The 20,600-nt window shown below is 38.1% G+C and overlaps 1 protein-coding gene across 2 annotated transcripts in view; it reads right to left on the bottom strand.

Annotated features, from left to right (window-relative positions):
- The window catches only part of LOC118803727, a 67,892-nt gene that overhangs the window by 21,708 nt on the left and 25,584 nt on the right, over positions 1–20,600 (bottom strand). The window contains exons 6-11 of one of the 2 annotated variants that reach the window (XM_036564217.1): positions 20,362–20,527; positions 19,824–19,994; positions 7,892–8,065; positions 4,700–4,873; positions 4,374–4,414; positions 3,651–3,796 (exon numbers count right to left, since the gene is read on the bottom strand). In XM_036564217.1, the coding sequence (XP_036420110.1) occupies positions 3,726–3,796; positions 4,374–4,414; positions 4,700–4,873; positions 7,892–8,065; positions 19,824–19,994; positions 20,362–20,527 (797 nt within the window). In that variant the 3' untranslated portion in view covers positions 3,651–3,725. Of the gene's footprint in view, positions 1–3,650; positions 3,797–4,373; positions 4,415–4,699; positions 4,874–7,891; positions 8,066–19,823; positions 19,995–20,361; positions 20,528–20,600 lie in introns of those variants that run through there. The other variant, XM_036564216.1, reaches the window with a different exon arrangement.

Genomic DNA, 20,600 nt, shown 5'->3' on the forward strand with positions numbered 1-20,600 from the left:
TGCTGATGTCCTAGTATAGGCTAAAAAATATGAACGAAAATGCAGACTTACTTTGCTCTGCTTTAAGCTTTAGCTATAGCCGCTTTCCTCCCATCTCCGCCAGAAAACCTTTCCTCAGAAGTAGAGCAGCTTATTGTAAAATGTCTCTCAGCGTTAGACTGTTTTACGAGGCTGAAGTTGCTTCCTATTCTCCAGCTTCTTGTTTGAATTTTTCCGTTCCACCTTAAATTATGACTGAGGCGCCGAATGTAAATGCGGCACCATTTAAGGTGGAACGGGAAAATTTGAAAGAGAAGCGACTTCATCTTCGCAACTTTTTAGTGTTTGACAGTCTCTTGTTGCAGATTTAACGTTCCAGAAAACCAACTGCGCCGCTTATAAATGCGAATATGTCCATTAATCTCCAAATGTTTGTCATAGCTAAATCTCTCTCTTTGCCTTTTTGTTCAATACTAGCTAGGAGAGACTGTGCTGCTAAGTGCCAGTTCGTTCAGAAACAGGGCTTTCGCGCTGTGTTGCACACGTCCTGTCTCGCAGATGTTATACTGACACAGTGACCCCTGACTTTATACAACATGACCAAATCCGAAGTTATAAAATCACTAAAGAAAACGGGTGGGATGGCTGTAATGTGCTGCGTGGACATTCATTGCCACTGGATCTTATGTCACCCTAACAGCACATTTTATCACAGATGAGTGGCAGTAGCGTCTAATGTGCTCCAAACAAAAGCAGTGAATGAGAGCCTTCCAGTTCACTTGCCACATCACTTTATTATTTTTTTTATTATTAATGAAAAATATTGGAAATAGATTCATTATAGATCATTACAAATACTTTGCTTTAAAAGTACCAAGTCGTCACACAGTGAGAAAAAAGAAATCCTGTATAGAAAAAGATGCATCAAGATGCATCGATAATCATTTTATAATCACATTGCAGCCCTCTGAATTGTAATCGAATCGTGAGGTGCCAAGAGATTCCCACCCCTAATTATTACATATGTTAGTTTCAAAACGTTTACTGCTTGTCTCAGTCTTCTGTGTTCTCTCTACATCTCATGTATTTATCTACTTGTTAATTAAAGGGGGTGTTAACCTGTCCCTGAGAATCGTATCCTGCTTATATTTAAAAATGAGACGCAGACTCACATTTTATCACTTGAATGCCCCCGTAACTCATCCACAAACTTTGAAGTATTTATTCTGTGACTGTTGATAAAGTAGTTGTAGTTGTTCATAAATGTAAGAAATAATAATTTTAAAACATTCTGTGACACATGTTTCAGATCATGGTGTGTTTGCACATAAACACATCTCAAAAGGTGACTTTGTTGTTGAATACTGTGGAGAGTTAATCACCAGCAAAGAATCCCAACAAAGGAGAAATATCCCAACAAAGGAGAAGGGCAGTTGGTGTACATGTTTGATTTTAAGTGGCAGGACAGGACATGGATGTAAGCAGTCTGACTAAATTTAAATTTTTCTATTTGCTTAAACTTTAAATATAAATATCTTTTCTTGACTGACAGAGTAAATATTGACTCAGCAAGAAGTTTTTAAATTTTGATCCATAATAGTTTTAGAGTAGAACTCCTTGTTCTGTAGTCATTTGACCGCACAGCTATGGCCTTGGACAGGATGTAATATAATTATTAGCGTAGTCATGCCACACTCTATTCTCATATACATGTCAGAACCAGTTTACATACTAAATGTTAAGATTGCTATCAAAACTGATTGGTCAAGTCACATTCTTATACTCTTGTTCTGTCTTCTTTTTCTTTTTGTTTGTTTTAATGTTGTCCAACCAGGTGATGAGATCCTGTATGACTATGGAGAAAGTATCTGGATCTGGAGAACTCAGGTTTATAAAATAAAGGGTATTCATCCTCAAATTACTGTCAAAGGCGTTTTGAGCTTTAAATCATGATTGGAAACTTTCGTTTTGCAAATTAAGTGATATGTTTATGATTAAGTTGAATGGAAATGTTTAGCCACACTACAATACTGGATTAAAATCGCTCCACAATTATTACTGTGAGACTGTAAAACTACAAACGCTGCAGATTCATACTGGATTAAAATCCTTCCACAATTATTACCATCAGACTTTAAAAACTACACACGCTGCAGATTCATACTGGATTAAAATCACTCCACAATTATTACTGTCAGACTGTAAAAACTACACACTGCAGATTCATACTGGATTAAAATCGCTCCACAATTATTACTGTCAGACTGTAAAAAACCATACACACTGCAGATTCATGTGTCTTGACCTTTACGCTAAATACTGATGTGTGTTGTGAACCCTATCAGTTTATTTTAGTTATAATTGCAAGAATAAATATTTTCACCAAAGTTAGGGTTTAGTTATTATTCTTTTTTATGAAGAAAGTGATTAGACGTGATTTGATAATTTTATAAAAGGGGCATATCACTAAGAATAATTTATGAAATGTTCCCACAGATAAGGAATGAAAATAGTCTTATTGTAGTAAATGTATCAGAAAACCCATCTTTTAAGTCCAGTCCTAGTCCAGAAAGGTACTTAAGGTACTGCAAGGTACTTAAAAGGTAAGCTATGGGCAGCGTCCTGTGACCACTGATGAAAGATGAGAGGATACAAACTGTACAACAGCAGATGAGCTATCTTCTCTGACTTTACATCTACAATGTGAATCGACAAGGTAGGAGTGTCTAATAGAGTGCACAGTGAGTGAACACAGTGTTTAAAAACTCCAGCAGCAGTGCTTTGTCACCACCACGTCCATTTCACTACAGTGCTGAGACTGACCAACCACCCAAATAATACCTGCTCTGTAGTGGTCCTGTGGGGGTCCTGACCATTGAAGAACCAGGTCATTCTAGGAAAGTCTGTAATCAGTCCAACCATATACTACCGAGTGCACCTTTCACACCATGGAAACACACACCCACACACCCATGAAAGACCCACACACCACTGAAACATTCACACTCGCCACTGTACATACACACACACTACTTGCACACAGCTATGAAACATTTGTACGTGTGTGTGTGTGTGTGTGTGTGTGTGTGTGTGTGAATGATTGTACACAGACTGCAGTCACTGGTGTGTGCATGAGAGTTTTCAGTGCACCTGGAAGTCATTTCACTGTAACAGGAAGGCAGAGTTTTACAAAATAAATGGTCAGCAGCACAACTATAAAGAGTTTCTGGAAAAAATCCTCTGTTCAGCCTCTTTTAAGGATCAACAAACAAGCTGCCCTATCAGTTAAATTACCCTTTTCATCTTTGCAGACTTTTAGAATTGCTTAAGATCAATTTTGAAAACAGGGCTCATGTTGTCCAAACACTAAACACAGTCACACATACAAGCAGGAGAACACTTCAGGAGAACAGTTTTTTCATTCAAAACTGTACAATAATTTATAAAAACCCTGTTTAGCCATCATACAGTGCACACAGAGTTCATAAACACCTTTAATATTTCTGCTTTTCTAATAATACAGTGAATCAAAAAGATTCATTCAATTTCAAAACGATTTATTTCGCTTGTAAATCATTACAGAGCAATGCAGTAAACTGTAAATGGTTTAAGTGAGCATAACATTTATTATGTAATTTTACAAGTGCTCAGTTTGAACCTCCTCCAGTTGTACGGACAACATCAACGTCATAGTCAAATTCATCCCTTGCTGTATTAAGCATGTCTGGTGTTGCTGTATTCACGGCTCATTCAGTGTGATTTCGGAGATCATCCAGTGTGGAACCAACGGCAAACGCTCTGAGCTGTTGGAGGTTCGCTGCAGATGAAAATCACGTTGCACAGTTATGACGGATTCACTCTTATTGAAGTGGAGAACGCAATCCGCTTTCTGCTCAGGGGTCGCATCTCCTCGCAGACTGAAAGGAGCTATCTTCCAGTGACAGTCAGAAACTCTATGACCCCCTATTTTAATTGGTATGCTATTGGTTCCTAGGGGCCTCACAGTTGTAAAAATATGGCGCTTTGAAATTGGATCAATCTTTTTGAATCACCCTGTATTGTCTGGGTTTGATTTCAGAGATACTGTTGAAGTACATGAACAACCAAACACAACACACAAGACTAGTACTGCACATTGAAGAAAACTTTTATGATGCACACACCTGCAGTTACTGCAGCCTCTGTACAATCATCCACACACACACACACACACACACACACACAAACACATAGACACACACTCATTTCATAGGTGTGTGCATGTGCAAGTATTTCAGTGGCGTGTGCGATTGTTTCAGTGGTGTGTTCAAATAGTGCGAGTGTGTGCAAATGTTTTAGTGTATGTTACCCAAAAAGGGCCCACATATTGTTAGTGTGTGTGTGTTTGTTCTTACATTTCTTTGGTCTGATTCTCATCTCACCCTCATGTTCCACTCTAAAGAATACAAACACAGATCAGTGAGAGACTTTCAGTGCAAAACTATTTTTCTCACTCTCTGTTTGTTTGTTTCTTGCTTTGCCACTTTCTGACTCACTTTCCCACTTTATCTCTCTCTCTCTCTCCATGCTGTTCCCATTGGTTAATCACAGTAAATTTTTAAAATTCAGTTTCTCTTTCTCTCTGTCTCTCTCTCACAAATGCACTCACACTCGCACACACACACACACACACACACACACACACACACACACCCACACCTGTGACCACAGCTGTTCATACCTGAGTGTGTTGAGTGTGCAGTGTGGATCCTCCAGTCTCGCAGAGAGCAGCTTCACTCCTGACTCTAATGGGAGATTATAGCTCAGATCCAGTTCTTTCAGGTATGAAGGGTTTAAATTCAGAGCTGAAACCAGAGAAGAACAGCCTTCCTCTCTGACCATGCATCCTGATAATCTGCAGAATGCAGAAAAGAGAGAAACAGACAGACAATGCACAGAACTTAGTTGACATATAAGTAAATAAAAATGTAAAAGACAGAAATAAAAAGTAATCTTTCTTAAAGACAACACATGTCTTTACTATTTTAACTTTATGCCTTTTGGAAAACAGCTCATCTAATACTCAATTAGCTAAGCTTTTCACAGTAACAGAAATTTTGACCAGGGATCCCCAATCTTTGGCATGCCACTTTATTCCTGTCACAGCCTAAATAAGATCACTATTTATATATTATATTTTTCAGTGTCTTCATCTTTTTAATAAAAATGCACTTGATTTAAAAATCTGTACACCTTAATTTCGGGGAGTGAATCAGTGTCCCTCACAGCTGTTTTTTAAAGATTTTCTATTTTTCACATTTTTTGCTGTTCAGCCTATTGTTTCTGCATGGGTTGAATTAAATTAATTGGGTTTGGGCATTACTACTGTATGTAAGAAGTTAATGATTGTTCACCATGTCACACCAAATTTAGTGGATTTGCTACTCATGGAGGCTGAAAGATGATTCAGTGATAGATAATCAGAGAGTAGGTTTCCTGTGAGTGATGTTAGTTTTCCTTGATTGCTAGTTCATCAGAATTGTTGTTTTGGTGATTGTTAGCACTATAACAATTATTCTGCTGTTTCCTTGATGACATTTCTGTTGGTATGTCTACCAATAAGAGTGATAGGAATAGTAAGATGAGCGTGCAGCACCATATGGCATGAGTTTACCTGTCAGGAGTGTTTAATGAGCAATGAGAGCAGATTTCAGAGCCTATGAATCCCATTTTATTTTTTTCCAATGCAGTGCATACTACGAATAATTTTATACTGTATGAGGTACAGGCTGGTGCTGTTAGTCATATCAAATATGTTTTTAAGAATCTGTGACCATGAATTAGCAGTAGGAGTAATTGAGAGATCTTCCTCCCATTTCCCAGATTGTATGTATATTGTTGAGTCTGATTTGGATGCTAGATTTTATATTTTGGACAAAGGTTTAATTGTAGAGGAGATATTAACAATGTCCAAAAAATACTTACTCCTTATAAATTAAACTTGGTTATTCTTGACTTTTTAATTTTATGCTTTTTTTAAGTAATTATATCTCTAATTTCCAACCTTATTAGGGCACACTATGGCCACAGCTAGGTCATTTAGCACCCCTTCCCAAAAAAATGCATGTTATTAGTTCAACTGATCTACAGTTTATTCTCATTCGCAATATCCTGCGATAGTGTTGCAACCAAGAGCTCTCTCTTTTTGCCCAGGTTCTAGACATTTATAAGTAACTAACTTTATCTATACTATTGCTCTAATAACTATCTGTAATCTAACATCTTCAAAGAATTAAAAGAATCAAAGAATATCAACAAAAATGAAAAAGGATAAAATGGAATGCAAAATGACTTCAGCCACTGAGTTCTTGTGGAATGAAGGAAAGAGCTTTCACTTTATTGAGCATCAAATGGCAAGATGGTTCCCAGTCAACCACAATGCAAAGAATATCTCAAAACATCCCTTTTTATTCCCCTCTGGGGTGATGAGGTAATCTCCCCATCCCAGTTACACAATTTCATACCATTTTAGTCCCCATCATGTCCAAACCTTACACTTTTTTGATAACCTTTAAAACCAAACTCATATGATGTCTTTTTTTAAAACACACTCTAGTCTTACCAGATTGTTTTCTCCTTACAGGGCCCACTTGCACAACTCCCCATAGGGCCATCTCACACAACCCTCCATATACATACGAGAGTGAACCTCAGCTATAACTTAAACTGTCATCTGGCACAGCTCCCTTCTGTGGGCACACAATCCATAGTCTGCTTCCCTATATTACCTTATTAGGAGGGGTCTCTAGTCAGCCAGTGTTCAGTTCATTGTCTTTCCCATCAATAGCAGGGCACAACCTGAGGGAGGTGCTGCTGCTGCTCCTGTGCAGTGCGGCCTCTGCTGTGCTACCAGAAATTGACTAACATAATTTGAAAAGTGGAAACCCCAGCACATACAATCACATCAGACCTCCAATGTTTTAAGCCAATCATATCAGACCTTGTAAGATGTAAGTGAATCATATCAGACCTGGGGGAGGGTCTCTGGTTTTGCACTGAAATCGGCAACTGCTGAAGCTAAAGCCAGCTTTTTGACTAAAAGCTCACTAAAATAAACATTGGAACTTATTCAAAATCTATAATATAGAGAGTGAAATAGTCAGCAGTGTAAGAGTAAATCTATCCACCCACAATATGGATATGTGTTAAATTATGGTCAGTATAGCTGGCTGTCGGGTTTTTGCTCAGTTACTTATTAGCTAACGCTAACTAATTTTGAGTTTAAATGATGCAAAGAAAAGGGGTTAGGTTAACACTAAATTTTGCTAGTTGAAAAACCAAATATTTTAAAAAGTTATAGTGTCAACAAGCAAGAGAGATAGAAATAACATTATTGACAACTTTTTATATTCTTCGGTTTTGTGTTTCTCTTCAATATTTCAAATAAATGACCCCAAATTTGCTATATATTGTTGTTTATAATAAATTAATGTCAATGAAAAGGCCATAGTGTTGATCATAGTGCAATTTTATATCCCTAAATTTCTTAACCTGTAGATGGAAATTGAGAGGCAGCAGCTCTGTCGAAGGCCAGTGAGATGGGGAAATGTTTACCAGTTAAAACAAATGTTAAAACCAAAAAACTTGATTGATCTCTCAAAATGGTCCCTAAAGATTTTTTAAGATTTACTACTACTTTACAAGTAAAAGTACATTTAGACATTGTTACCCTCACTACTGCTATAAAGAAAAAATATGTTTTGCCAGAATTCACACTGACCTCTGAATGACATCTCAGCAACCAAATAAAGAAGAAATTTAGAAATATCAGTGGAATCTCTCCTTAAATACATTCAAACCCACATGTTGTTGTTGATATAAGAAAACAACATCAAGCTTTAACATTCCATTCCAAAATGAAGAGAAAGCTGACCTAAGTATCTCCAGTTTGCAGTGTGAACTCTTCAGTCCAGCAGACAGCAGCTCCACTCCTGAATCATGAAGCTCATTGTTACTGATGTCCAGCTCTTTTAGGGAGGAGGTTTCTGTTTGTAAAACTGATCCCAGATTTTTACAAGACTTTTCCCCAAAATTACACAAAGCTAGCCTGCAACAAGAGAGCATTACAAATATTTTATTATACGATTGTCCAATAACAGCTACAACTTTTTAAATTTATGTATTACCATAAAACAGAGCAGTATTTAAAAGCCAAAAATAAATAATGACCTCTTTTTCTCTATTTCTTTCTCTCTCTCTCTCTGTCTCTCTTTCTGTCTCTTTCTCTATATATATGTGTATACATTATATATATATATATATATATATATATATATATACACACACACACATTTCCAAAAATGTTGGGACACTGTGCAGAATGTAAATAAAAAATAGCATGCAATGTTATACAAATCATGTAAACCATGTTTTTGAAGGAAAATATTACAAAGACAACATATCAAATGTTGAAACTGAGAAATGTTATTATTTTTTTGGAAAAATATATGCCCATTTTGAACTTGATGCCAGCAACACATTCCAAAAAAACGGGGGCATGTTTACCACTGTGTTTCATCACCTCTTCTTTTAACAACACTCTGTAAGTGTTTGGGAATGGAGGAGACTGCCTGCTGTAGTTTTGAAAGTGAAATGTTTTCCCATTCTTGGTTGATACAGGATTTAGGTGCTCAACAGTTCCGGGTCTCCTTTATCAGATTTTTCATTTCACAACGCACCAAATATTATCAGTGGTGACAGTCTGGACTGCAGGCAGGTCAGTTTAGCACCAGTAGCAATGCTGTTGTAATAGATGCAGAATGTGGTTTGACATTGTCTTGCTGAAATAAGCAAAGCTTTCCCTGAAAAAGACGTCATCTGCATGGCAGCATATGTTGCCAAAACATGTACATATCGTTCAGCATTAATGGTGCCTTCACAGATGTGCCCGTCACCCATGCCATGTGCACTAATGCCCCCCTACACCATCATGAATACTGGCTTTTGAACTGTGCACTGATAACAAGCTGAGTGGTCTTTAGCTCGGAGGACACAGTGTCCATGACAATCAAAAAAATCTAATTTTGATTTGTCAGACCACAGGACACTTCTCCACTTCCCCTAAGTCTATTTTAAATTAGCTCAGGCCCAGAGAAGGTGGCAGCGTTTTCGGATCCTGTTTATATATAATTTCTTCTTTGCGTTTTAGAGTTTTAACTTGAATTTGTGGATGCAGTGATGAACTGTGTTCACAGACAGTGGTTTTCATGAGTGTTTCTGAGCCCATGTAGTGATTTCCACTGCAGAATCATGTTTGTTTTTAATGCTTTGCCGCCCAAAGATCATGGCCAGCATATACTAGTTTTTGGCCTTGCCCCTTACATATAGAGATTTCTCCAGATTCTCTGAATCTTTTAATGTTGTTATGTACCATAGATGATGAAAAGCAAAACTTCTCTGCTATTTTATGTTAAGAAACGTTATTCTTGAACTGTTGCCCTATTTGCCTGAACAGTTTTTTACAGAGTGGTGAACCCCTCCTTATCTTTACTTCTGAAAGACTCTCTGAGATGCTCTTTTTATACTCAATCATGTTACTGACCTGTATCCAATTAGGCACTAGGTGTTGTTTTTAGCATTACACAACTTTACCAGCTTTTTGTTGCCCTGTCCAAACTTTTTTGGAACGTGCTGTTGGCATTAAATTCAAAATGGACAAATATTTTTCAATAAACAGAATGTTTCTCAGTTTATTGTTGTCTTTATACTATTTTCAATGAAATATAGGGTTTAAATGATTTGTACAACATTGCATTTTGTTTTTATTTACATTTTGCACAGCGTCCCAACTTTTGTAAATGGGATTGTGTATGTATATATATATATATATATATATATATATATATATATATATATATACATATATATATAGAGATAGATAGACGTAGAAAGAGAAACAGTGATCATTTAATTCTGTTTGATGATATTAAATGTTTTAATTTTTTACTTTATGAATCCTTTTGGGGTTTTTTGTTTTTATATATGCTTATTCCAGACATGATATATCACTGTATTACATGACCTTTCTTTTTAACAGTACTTATTAAATTTGTTTGAGGACTGGATTGTAGACACTAACTGATCCAGTTGTAAAAGTGCATTTTACACAGCTGCACAACCATATGGGGCCTTCGTTGCCATGTTTTGCATTTCATATCACACCACAATTTTTTAATAGTAGACAAGCAGGTCCGTCTAGCACCTATGTTTATGCAACCATACTTCTGTACTATGTGTAGTATGTGTCTTGGTGTTGTCTTAATGAAATAAGCATGGATGTCCTTGAAAAGGGTAGATGCATTTATAAAGCATCATATGTTGCTCCTAAATGTGCATATATCTTTCAGCATTAAGTGTGCTTTCGCAGATGTGTAAGTTATTCATGCAATGGACACTAAAACAATCCAATAACATGACAGACAGTGTCTTTAGAACTTTACACAGGTAACAATCTGGATGGTTCTTTAGTTCTTTGGCCCAAAGAACACAGCTTCCCATATTTTCATTAACAATCTGAAAGGTTGTAGACAGCATTTCTGGATGTTGTTTACTTATGACTTAACTTGCATTTGTGGATGCAGCAACAAACAGTGTTTTTTGACAATGGTGTGATGATGTCAATCACAGAAGCATGCTGGTTTTTAATGAACAGCTGTGCAGGGGTGCTTTATCCCACTTGGGGGCCCTGGGGCTACACGTGGTCATGGGCCCTGTGGGTCTAGTTACACACAGCACCCAAAAACTCAAAGCCTTTGTTTTTGCAACTTCCAGTTTTGCCATTTATCATGTTTTTTATCACTGCACAAACTTAAATGAAGTTTAAATTAGCTTCTTATCCACCAAGTATTTTTTTTTTTTTTAATTTCCATTCGACCTTAAATAGTGCCACAACTGCATTGTGGCACCCAGGGAGTGATGAAACATTTAAGGTGGAATGGAAAATTTGAAGAAGCTGGCAAGTAGGAAGCCAGTTTCAGCCTGACCGAACTTAAATCTAGAATCAAACAACTAAAAGCCTCAGTCTAGGTTTGAAATTTGCAATGAACTTGAGCTTAAAGTAACTTGAGGTCATATGTGCTAACTGTGTTCTGTCCAATCAGCCATGTGATGCTTCTCCACTGGTATGTGGTAAAGCTTATTCTATAAAACATCAACATTACCAAAACCAAAGGTCCACGACAAGCTGTAATATATTTTCTAAATCAGTGGCGCAAGAAAGAGTAAAAAAAATATATGGAACTTTTTAAAAATGGATATACATACAGCACCAAAAAGGGTTCTACTTTTGTTATGATGAGTGTATCACAATAAATCTTACCTAAGATAACCTACCTCTTGCACTGTCAACCAGACTGAGGACAGGGATGGGGCTTTGTGTAGTGCTTTTTTAAATAATGCAGAGATTTTTCTCTGCATCTTGGCCTTGAGTTCCCAAATGGAATTCAGTGTTTTGCTAACTATAACCTGTGATAGTGGTGGTTAACTATCAGCTCACTGACATACGATTCATGCAATATTAAATAAGATTAAATAAGATGCAATGATATCACAAGTCATGAATCAGAATACTTTATTGATCCCAGAGGGAAATTGCAGTTATTACAGTTGCAACCATTTATGTAAAAGAATAAACACTCATAATAATTTAAAACAAAAAAGAAAAATTTGCAATATATACATGTTTATATTCTTACGAATACAGTAAAGTGGCAGTGGCTGTGATAATAAATATGAAACATATTGTATAAAGCAGTTCAAATTATTGAGTTATTGCACACATAATGTAATTGTTTTTTTAACTATCATTATTATTGCACATATGAACAGTACAATCTGGTATTGAGTATTGCACAAATTAACCATAGTGTCACACATTCAGGGAGGAGTTATAGAGTTTGATGGCCACAGCTAAGAATGACTTCCTGTGGCGCTCTGTGGTGCATTTCGGTAGAATGAGTCTTGCACTGAATATGCTCCTATGTCTCATCACTGTGTCGTAGAGTGGGTGGGAGCCATCATCCATAATGGCCTGCAGATTAGACAGCATCCTCCTCTCCGGCACTGCCATCAGCGAGTCCAGCTCCACACCCAAAACATCACCGGCCTTGCAGATCAGTTTGTTGAGTCTGTTGGTGTCTGCACCCTCAGCCTGCTTCCCCAGCATGCAACAGCATAGAGGATAGCACTCGCCACCACAGACTCATAGAAGATCCTGAGCATAGTCCGGCAGATGTTGAAGGACCTCAGGCGCCTCAGAAAATAGAGACGACTTTGGCCCTTCCTGTAGAGAGCGTCAGTGTTCTTAGCCCAGTCCAGTTTATTGTCAATATACACTCCCAGATATTTGTAGTCCTCCACAGTGTCCACACTGACCCGCCTGATGGTCACAGGGGTCACCGGTGCCTTGTCCCTTCTCAGGTCCACCACCAGTTCCTTTGTCTTTGTCGCGTTGAGCTGCAGATGGTTCAGCTCCTTCACCGTCGCCCTGTACTCATCCTCATCACCCCTGCGGATACATCCAACTATTGCAGAGTCATCAGAAAACTTCTGAAGGTGGCAGGTCTCTGTGCAGTAGCTGAAGTCGGTGGTGTAGCAGGTGAAGAGGAAGGGAGAGAGGACAGTTCCCTGTGGGGCTCCAATGTTGCTGACCACTCTGTCCAACACACAGTGCTGCAGGCGTACATACTGTGGTCTGCTAGTCAGGTAGTCAACAATCCAGGACACGAGGGGGGCATCTACTTGCATCGCTGTCAGCTTATCACCCAGAAAAGCAGGCCGTATGGTGTTGAATGCACTGGAGAAGTCAAAAAACATGATCCTCACAGTGCTGGCTGGCTTATCCAGGTAAGCGTACACTTGGTTGAGCAGGTAGATGATGGCATCCTCAACTCCCAGGCAGGGCTGATAGGCGAACTGGAGGGGTCCAGAAGTGGCTGGACAATGGGCCGGAGCTGATCCAGGACAAGCCTCTCCATGGTCTTCATGACGTGGGACGTCAGTGCCACTGGCCTGTAGTCCTTGACGTCACTGGGTTGCGGCATCTTTGGAACAGGAACAATGCAGGATGTCTTCCACATCATAAGGACCCTCTGGAGACTCAGGCTCATGTTGAAGACATGGTGCAGTACTCCACAAAGCTGGGTGGCACAGGCTTTAAGCACCCTGGGGGGGATCCCATCAGGGCCTGCAGCCTTGTTTGTGTGGAGTCTCTTCAGTTGTCTTCACACCTGGTACAGCAGTGAGACTCACTGTAGAGGTGACAGGTGGGGGAGGGGTGGAGGTGTGAGATGGGCTGTCACAAGAGGGGGGCAGGCTATCAGGAGGGGGAGGGAGGGTGAGTGGAGTGGGCTGCTGAGGACCGGCAGCAGAGGAGTCAGGACGGGGGAGGACAGAGCCTGCAGTGTCACATCTGTTAAAGAACAAATTTAGCTTGTTGGCCCCGTCCATGCTGCCCTCTACTCCTCTGTTGTTGCTGGACCTGAAGTTGGTGATGGTCCTCATTCCACTCTGGACCTCCCTCATGTTGTTCTGCTGGAGTTTCCACTCTGCTTCCTCCTATATTTGTTCTTAGCCTCCCCTTCAGTTCCCTCTGGATCATTCTCACCTCCTCCCTGTCTCCAGCTCTGAAGGCCCTCTTCTTTTTGTTAAGGAGAGTTTTAATGTCCTTTATTACCCACAGCTTGTTGTCTGGGTAACATTTAACAGTCCTGGTTGGGACAGTGGAGTCCACACAGAAGTTAATGTAGCCTGTAATGCACTCTGTGAGCCCGTTGATGTCCTCTCCATGCAGCTCACAGAGTGCCGGCCAATCAGTAGCCTCAAAGTAGTCCTGCAGTGCCTCGTTAAGTCTCCTCAGACCATCTACTCACTGTCCGTGAGTAGCAGAGCTATGGCTAGTGCTTTAGCTGATACTAGCCATAGCCAACTATTTGGCAAGGCCAGCTATGCCTATATTTCTCAGACACACTTAAATGTATAATTACTTGTATTTCATTTTCTCCACATTTGAAAAGGGGATTGAATGCTCTACTAACCACTTCAGCAACATATCATAAACCACTGAGCATTGATGCATGCAGAATGCTATATTCATGTGTGAGTCTTGGGAGTTGTTTTGTAATCATTTCTTCTTTCTTGCATTTATTTTCAAATATACACAAATGCATCAGCCTATAATTGTCTTTGATTTTCCACATTGCTTAATTTTCAACTAAAGGTCAGTTTCTAGAACTAGTTGGAACTGGTTCAAAATGTTAGATTGTCAAAATGTCTGATGCATAATTACAGTTTCATTTTGCAGTCCCTGTCCCCTAGCTTAGAATATTCTATGCACTTCATGCCTTAGATAGCTTGTTTAAAAAGACTTACACTGCAGAGAATTAGTCAACAAGGAAAGTATTTAGTCCAAAACTACTGCTATTGCTAAGTAAAATGGAACATTTTATTGAAGGAATAAAATATTAGTCCAAATGACTGATGATTAGGCCTATAAGCCAGAGAACCTTAAACAAATTCTAAAATGGCGAGTTAGCCATGTGGCTAAGTGTTCAGCTCTCCATCTAACATTTTATTGCTATATATGCAAAAAAATATTTTGTTGATTAGAGAGCTCTAAATTCAGGTTCAATTTACAGAATGATTCAAAGTTTCAGGGAAGATGCTGTGGAATATGAAGTTTTGCAGTTAACTAAGCTTGTCCAATAATATTCAAAGTTAAGTTTTAAGTCAAGTATTCACTGAATGATTCGCTGCAAATTGTAACATACAAAGTAAAGATATATGTTACTTAAATGTGTTTTACAAGCTAGAATTGTATAAGTAGCATTAAACCCAGTGTAGATACACTATATTGCTAAAAGTATTCAGTCACCCATCCAAATCATTGAATTCAGGTGTCCAATCACTTCCATGGCCACAGGTGTATAAAACCAAGCACCTAGGCATGCAGACTGCTTCTACAAACATTTGTGAAAGAATGGGTTGCTCTCAGGAGCTCAGTGAATTCCAGCGTGGTACCGTGATAGGATGCCACGTGTGCAACAAGTCCAGTCGTGAAATTTCCTCACTACTAAATATTAAACCGGCAACTGTCAGTGGTATTCTAACAAAGTGGAAGCGATTGGGAATTCATGTGGCCTTCAGATTAGCTCAAGAGAGCTTCATCAAATGGGTTTCCATGGCCAAGCAGCTGCATCCAAGCCTTACATCACGAAGCGCAATGCAAAGCGTCGAATGCATTGGTGTAAAGCACGCCGCCACTGGATTCTAGAGCAGTGGAGACGTGTTCTCTGGAGTGACAAATCACGCTTCTCCGTCTAGCAATCCGATGGATGAGTCTGGGTTTGGCGGTTGCCAGGAGAACGGTACTTGTCTGACTGCATTGTGCCAAGTGTAAAGTTTGGTGAAGGGGGGATTATGGGGTGGGCTTGTTCTTCAGGAGTTGGGCATGGCCCCTTAGTTCCAGTGAAAGGAACTCCTAATGCTTCAGCAGACCAAGAGATTTTGGATAATTTCATGCTCCCAACTTTGTGGGAACAGTTTGGGGACGGCCCCTTCCTGTTCCAACATGACTGTCCACCAGTGTACAAAGCAAGGTCCATAAAGACATGGATGAGTGACTTTGGTGTGGAAGAACTTGACTAGCCTGCACAGAGTCCTGACCTCAACCCGATAGAACACCTTCGGGATGAATTAGAACGGAGACTGCGAGCCAGGCCTTCTCGTCCAACATCAGTGTCTGACCTCACAAATGCGCTTCTGGAAGAATGGTCAAAAATTCCATAAACACACTCCTAAACCTTGTGGAAAGCCTTCCCAGAAGAGTTGAAGCTGTTCTAGCTGCAAAGGGTGGGCCGACATCATATTAAACCCTATGGATTAAGAATGGGATGTCACTCAAGTTCATATGCGTGTGAAGGCAGACGAGCGAATACTTTTGGCAATACAGTGTAAGTGACAACAAACTACTATAAGCTAGATACTAACATCACAATGAAAAAAGGATGTTTGAGGAAATTAAAATTAAAATTCCCACATTATTATAAAAGACAGAAAAAAACTTTTTTCTTACGGGGTCAAATCCATTTTAAACTGTGTGGTAAATGTTGATACTTGCAGATACCTTGCTTAGTGTTGCAACGGCTATGTGAAGTTGAATTAATAATGTTTTTTCTTTCTTTTTTCCTTTTTAATAATATGTAATACAGGACTGCACACTGAAGCATTTTCAAATGTTGTAGTAAACATTGTTTTGTATTCAGATTATCAAAGTACACTGACTTGGCATTCTATGTTTGTGATGTCTGCTGTCAATTACACAGTGTGAACAAGTTGAAGCCATTTAAAATACCACAGAAATTCACATGTTGGCCTATGGTAACCGTATGTAATACACGTGATAACCCACTTAGGGCCCAGGTTTACTGCCCAAATTACCAATAGGACCTGTGTGAGCAACGGGTGATTGCTCACACAGGTCCTGCTTGCAGTTTGGCCGTATTTGTTTTACACAAACACACACAAGGCCCATATGGAGCCCATGGACTCCAATGGATTTTCTGATACAGAGCAAGGGAAATCATTGATGTGAGGAGATTTTGACTCTCTCCAAGGTTGAACCCTCGATGTGCAGTGGACCACCGCGGTTCCTCCTTAAGTCTACAATAATCTTTTTTTTATCTTATTTATATTAAGAGATATATTGTTATCTCTGCACCAGTCTGCAATACACCCCATCTCCTCTCTGTATGATGACTTGTTATTGTTGCTGATAAGAACCACCACTGTAGTATCATCAGCAAACTTGAGGAGGTATTGCCGATCCTGATGGACTGAGGTCTCCCAGTCAAGAAGTCCAGCATCCATTTGAAAAAGGAGTAACTGCATATTGTTGATTGATATCAAGTCGCATCAAACAATAATGAGCCAATCGCATGATTAGAATGATCAGAAAATTCAATTGGTTTCATGCACGTATGGTACTATAATTAGAGAAATGTTTACCTTTATTGTTGTTTATAACAACAATACAGCTTTAACTGGTAAACTTGAGCATGGTTCCAACAACAAAAATATAAAACATGCTTACAAACCTAATATTTAAAATATTTAGCAGAATAAATTTATGATACAGATAAGTTTTGATTGATGAAAAAATTATACAAATATTCCATATACATGTTTTGTAGAGTTATTTATCTTGGCATTTGATTTCTACTTTTGAAATATAATTCTGGACATACATTTTGTTGTAATTTAATTCTCAATGCTTCTCAGTTTTCCTGGTATTGGAAATTCTTGTTGGCTCTGCTCATCATTCTGGACACAGTCTGTGTTCTCTTACCTTCAAACTCTTGAAGAGTTTTTGTAAATAGGATGGATGTATGTTTATCTGTGTATTTGCATCTGACATTATTTGATTTTTATATCAACTACTACTGCCCTACTGGTTATCTGAAACATGTGAATTGCACAGAAGTAACCAATTCAAATAATTTTATACATTTATCTGCAAATCAAATGATTTCCTTATATTGAAAATATTTATTTCTATCTTTTGAGAAGTGATATCAACTTTTTGAATAGTAGCGACATTAAGTATATAAACTAAAACAGGGTTGCTGCAGGAGTGAAGAATGTCTGCAGTGTACAGCAGCAATTCTTACTATTACTGTTATTCAGCTTATAAAGTAGACATATTACAAATTGAATATTCAAATTCAAACTGGTCAAATTCTGGTCAGTTCTGGGGTGCAATAGGTGATACAGTTACTCTCTACACTCAATTTCAAACAATGAAACAACAACAAAAAAGTATTTTAATGTCTTTCTGAGGTTGAAATGCCAAGCAATGAATTTTAAACTGGACAGTTGCTGGTGGTGAGCAGTAATGTTTGTACTAGCAGCTAATAGCCTCTTTTGTACATCAGTGTGATTTTTGCATGTATTGGCTCCTATTATAAAATGAATACAGTAGATTGTAATATTTTACAATAGCTGCATGTACTTGAAGCATTCATAGCATATTAATAGTATTAATTCATATTTATTAATATATATTCATGTGAGTAGTACAGTAACAATTAAAACAACAATCATTTTTAAAAATGTGAAACGTTATTTGGATATATATATATAAATGAATAAACATATCATGTAATCATGAATAAATTAAAATCTATTCAGGAAATAAACTGCCTTTGATCCTAAGCCCACACTAAACCTACTTGAGAAATATCCAAATTATGCTTGTAATTGTTACATTTATAAGGGGCTGGTTTCCCAGACAGTGATTAAGCCAGAGAGGATTTTGAATGGTGATTTTCCACTGAACAGAAAATACAGTACAAGACTAGGCTTAATCCTAATCTGGGACACTGGCCTAACGTATTTATGGTTATAAAAGATTCATAACACAAAATATGCACACATTACAGTACATACTTTTACATGACATATTGCTGTAGCACTCAGGAACTATACAGTAACATTGTTATACTATCAATCCTATGCCCTGACACTAGGTGGAGCTGTTTTGTTTGTCGGTTTGTAGTAGATGTACACCAGCAAACCAGATATTCCACTGTTTCTAAAGGAGTAACAATAAAAAAAAAAATCAGCAGGCTACATTCAGCAGCCTAGAGCAGTAAGTCAAGAGTTCAGTTTTCTCTTTTGCTGTCAACCAGGGTGGTGAAATATACCACTTCTTTTTATGTTACTGTTTTTTGTGTCTCTGTCTTCCTAGCCTGGGACATTTGTGCTGCTGTCATTCCATGATCAAGTTTTTGTCTTTTGTCCCCACACACTCCACTACTACACGACTATTACTATGTCGCCTTACAAGAACAAAAAAATCCTATTCTCCTTCACCAATAGCTTCAGCTCAATTGCTTTGAGTTATTCATTTACTTCTTAAATCTTGCTTATGCTAACCATACACTAGAAGACTTTGAAAGATTAAAGTCTGACACCCTCTTCACACCTAAAGACAGGGTCACAGTTTTTAGTCACAGACTATGATTTTGCAAAGACTGTAGATCTTGCAGTGTCACTATTTGCAAGACTGCAACTAGACTTTTGAGATTATTTCCCATCATGTACCTGGTAGAAATTTACAAGCAGAGAAAAGTTGTTTGGTGTAAGGCTGGCATTACTCTATGACTGTTTGCCTTCTGACTTTGTTTTGTGTCCTTTGACACCTTTTAGCTTCTCATATATTTTGTATATAGATTCCCTTCTGGTATACTTCGTAACAACTTCACCAGGTGTACATTAAAAAAATTGCGCTGTAATTTTGTTTTGGGGTTTGCCTCTGTTTTTGTGTCATACAGGGTGGCAGGCTATCTATTTGTTTTTTATTGATTCTTTTTTGTATTGGACAAACCCAAAGTCTAACTGTTTCCTGCTTCTGGTCCACAATTACCTTCTCACCGTACTTTCAAGCAATTTTTTCTGTCTGCAAGTGTTTATCAACCACTGTTAGATGAATACTCTTTGACATTGGTCTGCATGACTCCCTGCACATTACCCTAGCATTATTAAAATCAAATCTTTTTCCTTCTTAACACGAATATCCATATCCTTCTTAAATTATAATAAATGTTGACAAATCTGCAGTACAAATGTAACTATTTTGCCTCTACATGTCTAATACAATGTTAAACCTGGATCAATTTCATTAGAAAATACCTGTCTGAAAATATGTATATAAAAAAATACATACATACATACAGCAAATTCATTAGTTGCATACTTCTGTATTGTGTGAAACACAATAGCAAAATGTCATTAAATTTGGGAATTCTGACCTTAGTATCTCCAGTTTACAGTGTGAACTCTTCAGTCCAGCAGAGAGAAGCTCTACACCTGAATCCTGTAGGTTATTGTTACTGAGGTCCAGTTCTTTCAGAGAGTTTTCTGTTTGTAGAGCTGCACTCAAAGTTTTAATGGACTGTACAGAGAGGTTACATCCAGCAAATCTACAGAAAGAAGAAAAGAAAGTAAGTAAAACATTTGTTTCAGAAAATGTGTTTGAATTCATAATTGTCTGAACAATAACATTTAAAACTGCAATTCCATGTAATTCTTCCAGTCTTGTACTGCTCTGACTTTATTTTGTTTTCTTGGATTCACAGAGCAAGAAATCCTGGAACGGCTTTGGAGTTAACCGATATAATGTAACACACGTACTGTTTTTAGACCCAATATTCACACGAGTCTGGATTGTTTTCGTTTCTCTTTTTATATTATCTCTTTAAACCACCTAGACTAGTCTGAAATTCCATGTTGCTCATAGGTCATAACGGCACTAATATTGGCTTAATAATATTTATGTTAAACACTCACTGAGCCTTTCTGCAGTTTGTCATAGCTGGGATGAGTCTTCTGTAACCCTCCTCTGATGTGTTGTATTTCTTCAGGTCCAACTCTTCACGCACATATTGTGATTTAAGATGCATGTAGGCTACAGCTGAGCATTGTGCAGGAGAGAGTTCCTTTTTTGAAAATTTATCTGAAATCAAAGACAAATAGTAGTAGGCTTTCATTTGATTTTTTCTTTAATGAATATTTATCAGCTATGTACT

This window comes from Colossoma macropomum, unplaced genomic scaffold (assembly GCF_904425465.1).
Source record: "Colossoma macropomum unplaced genomic scaffold, Colossoma_macropomum, whole genome shotgun sequence".
NCBI lineage: Eukaryota > Metazoa > Chordata > Actinopteri > Characiformes > Serrasalmidae > Colossoma > Colossoma macropomum.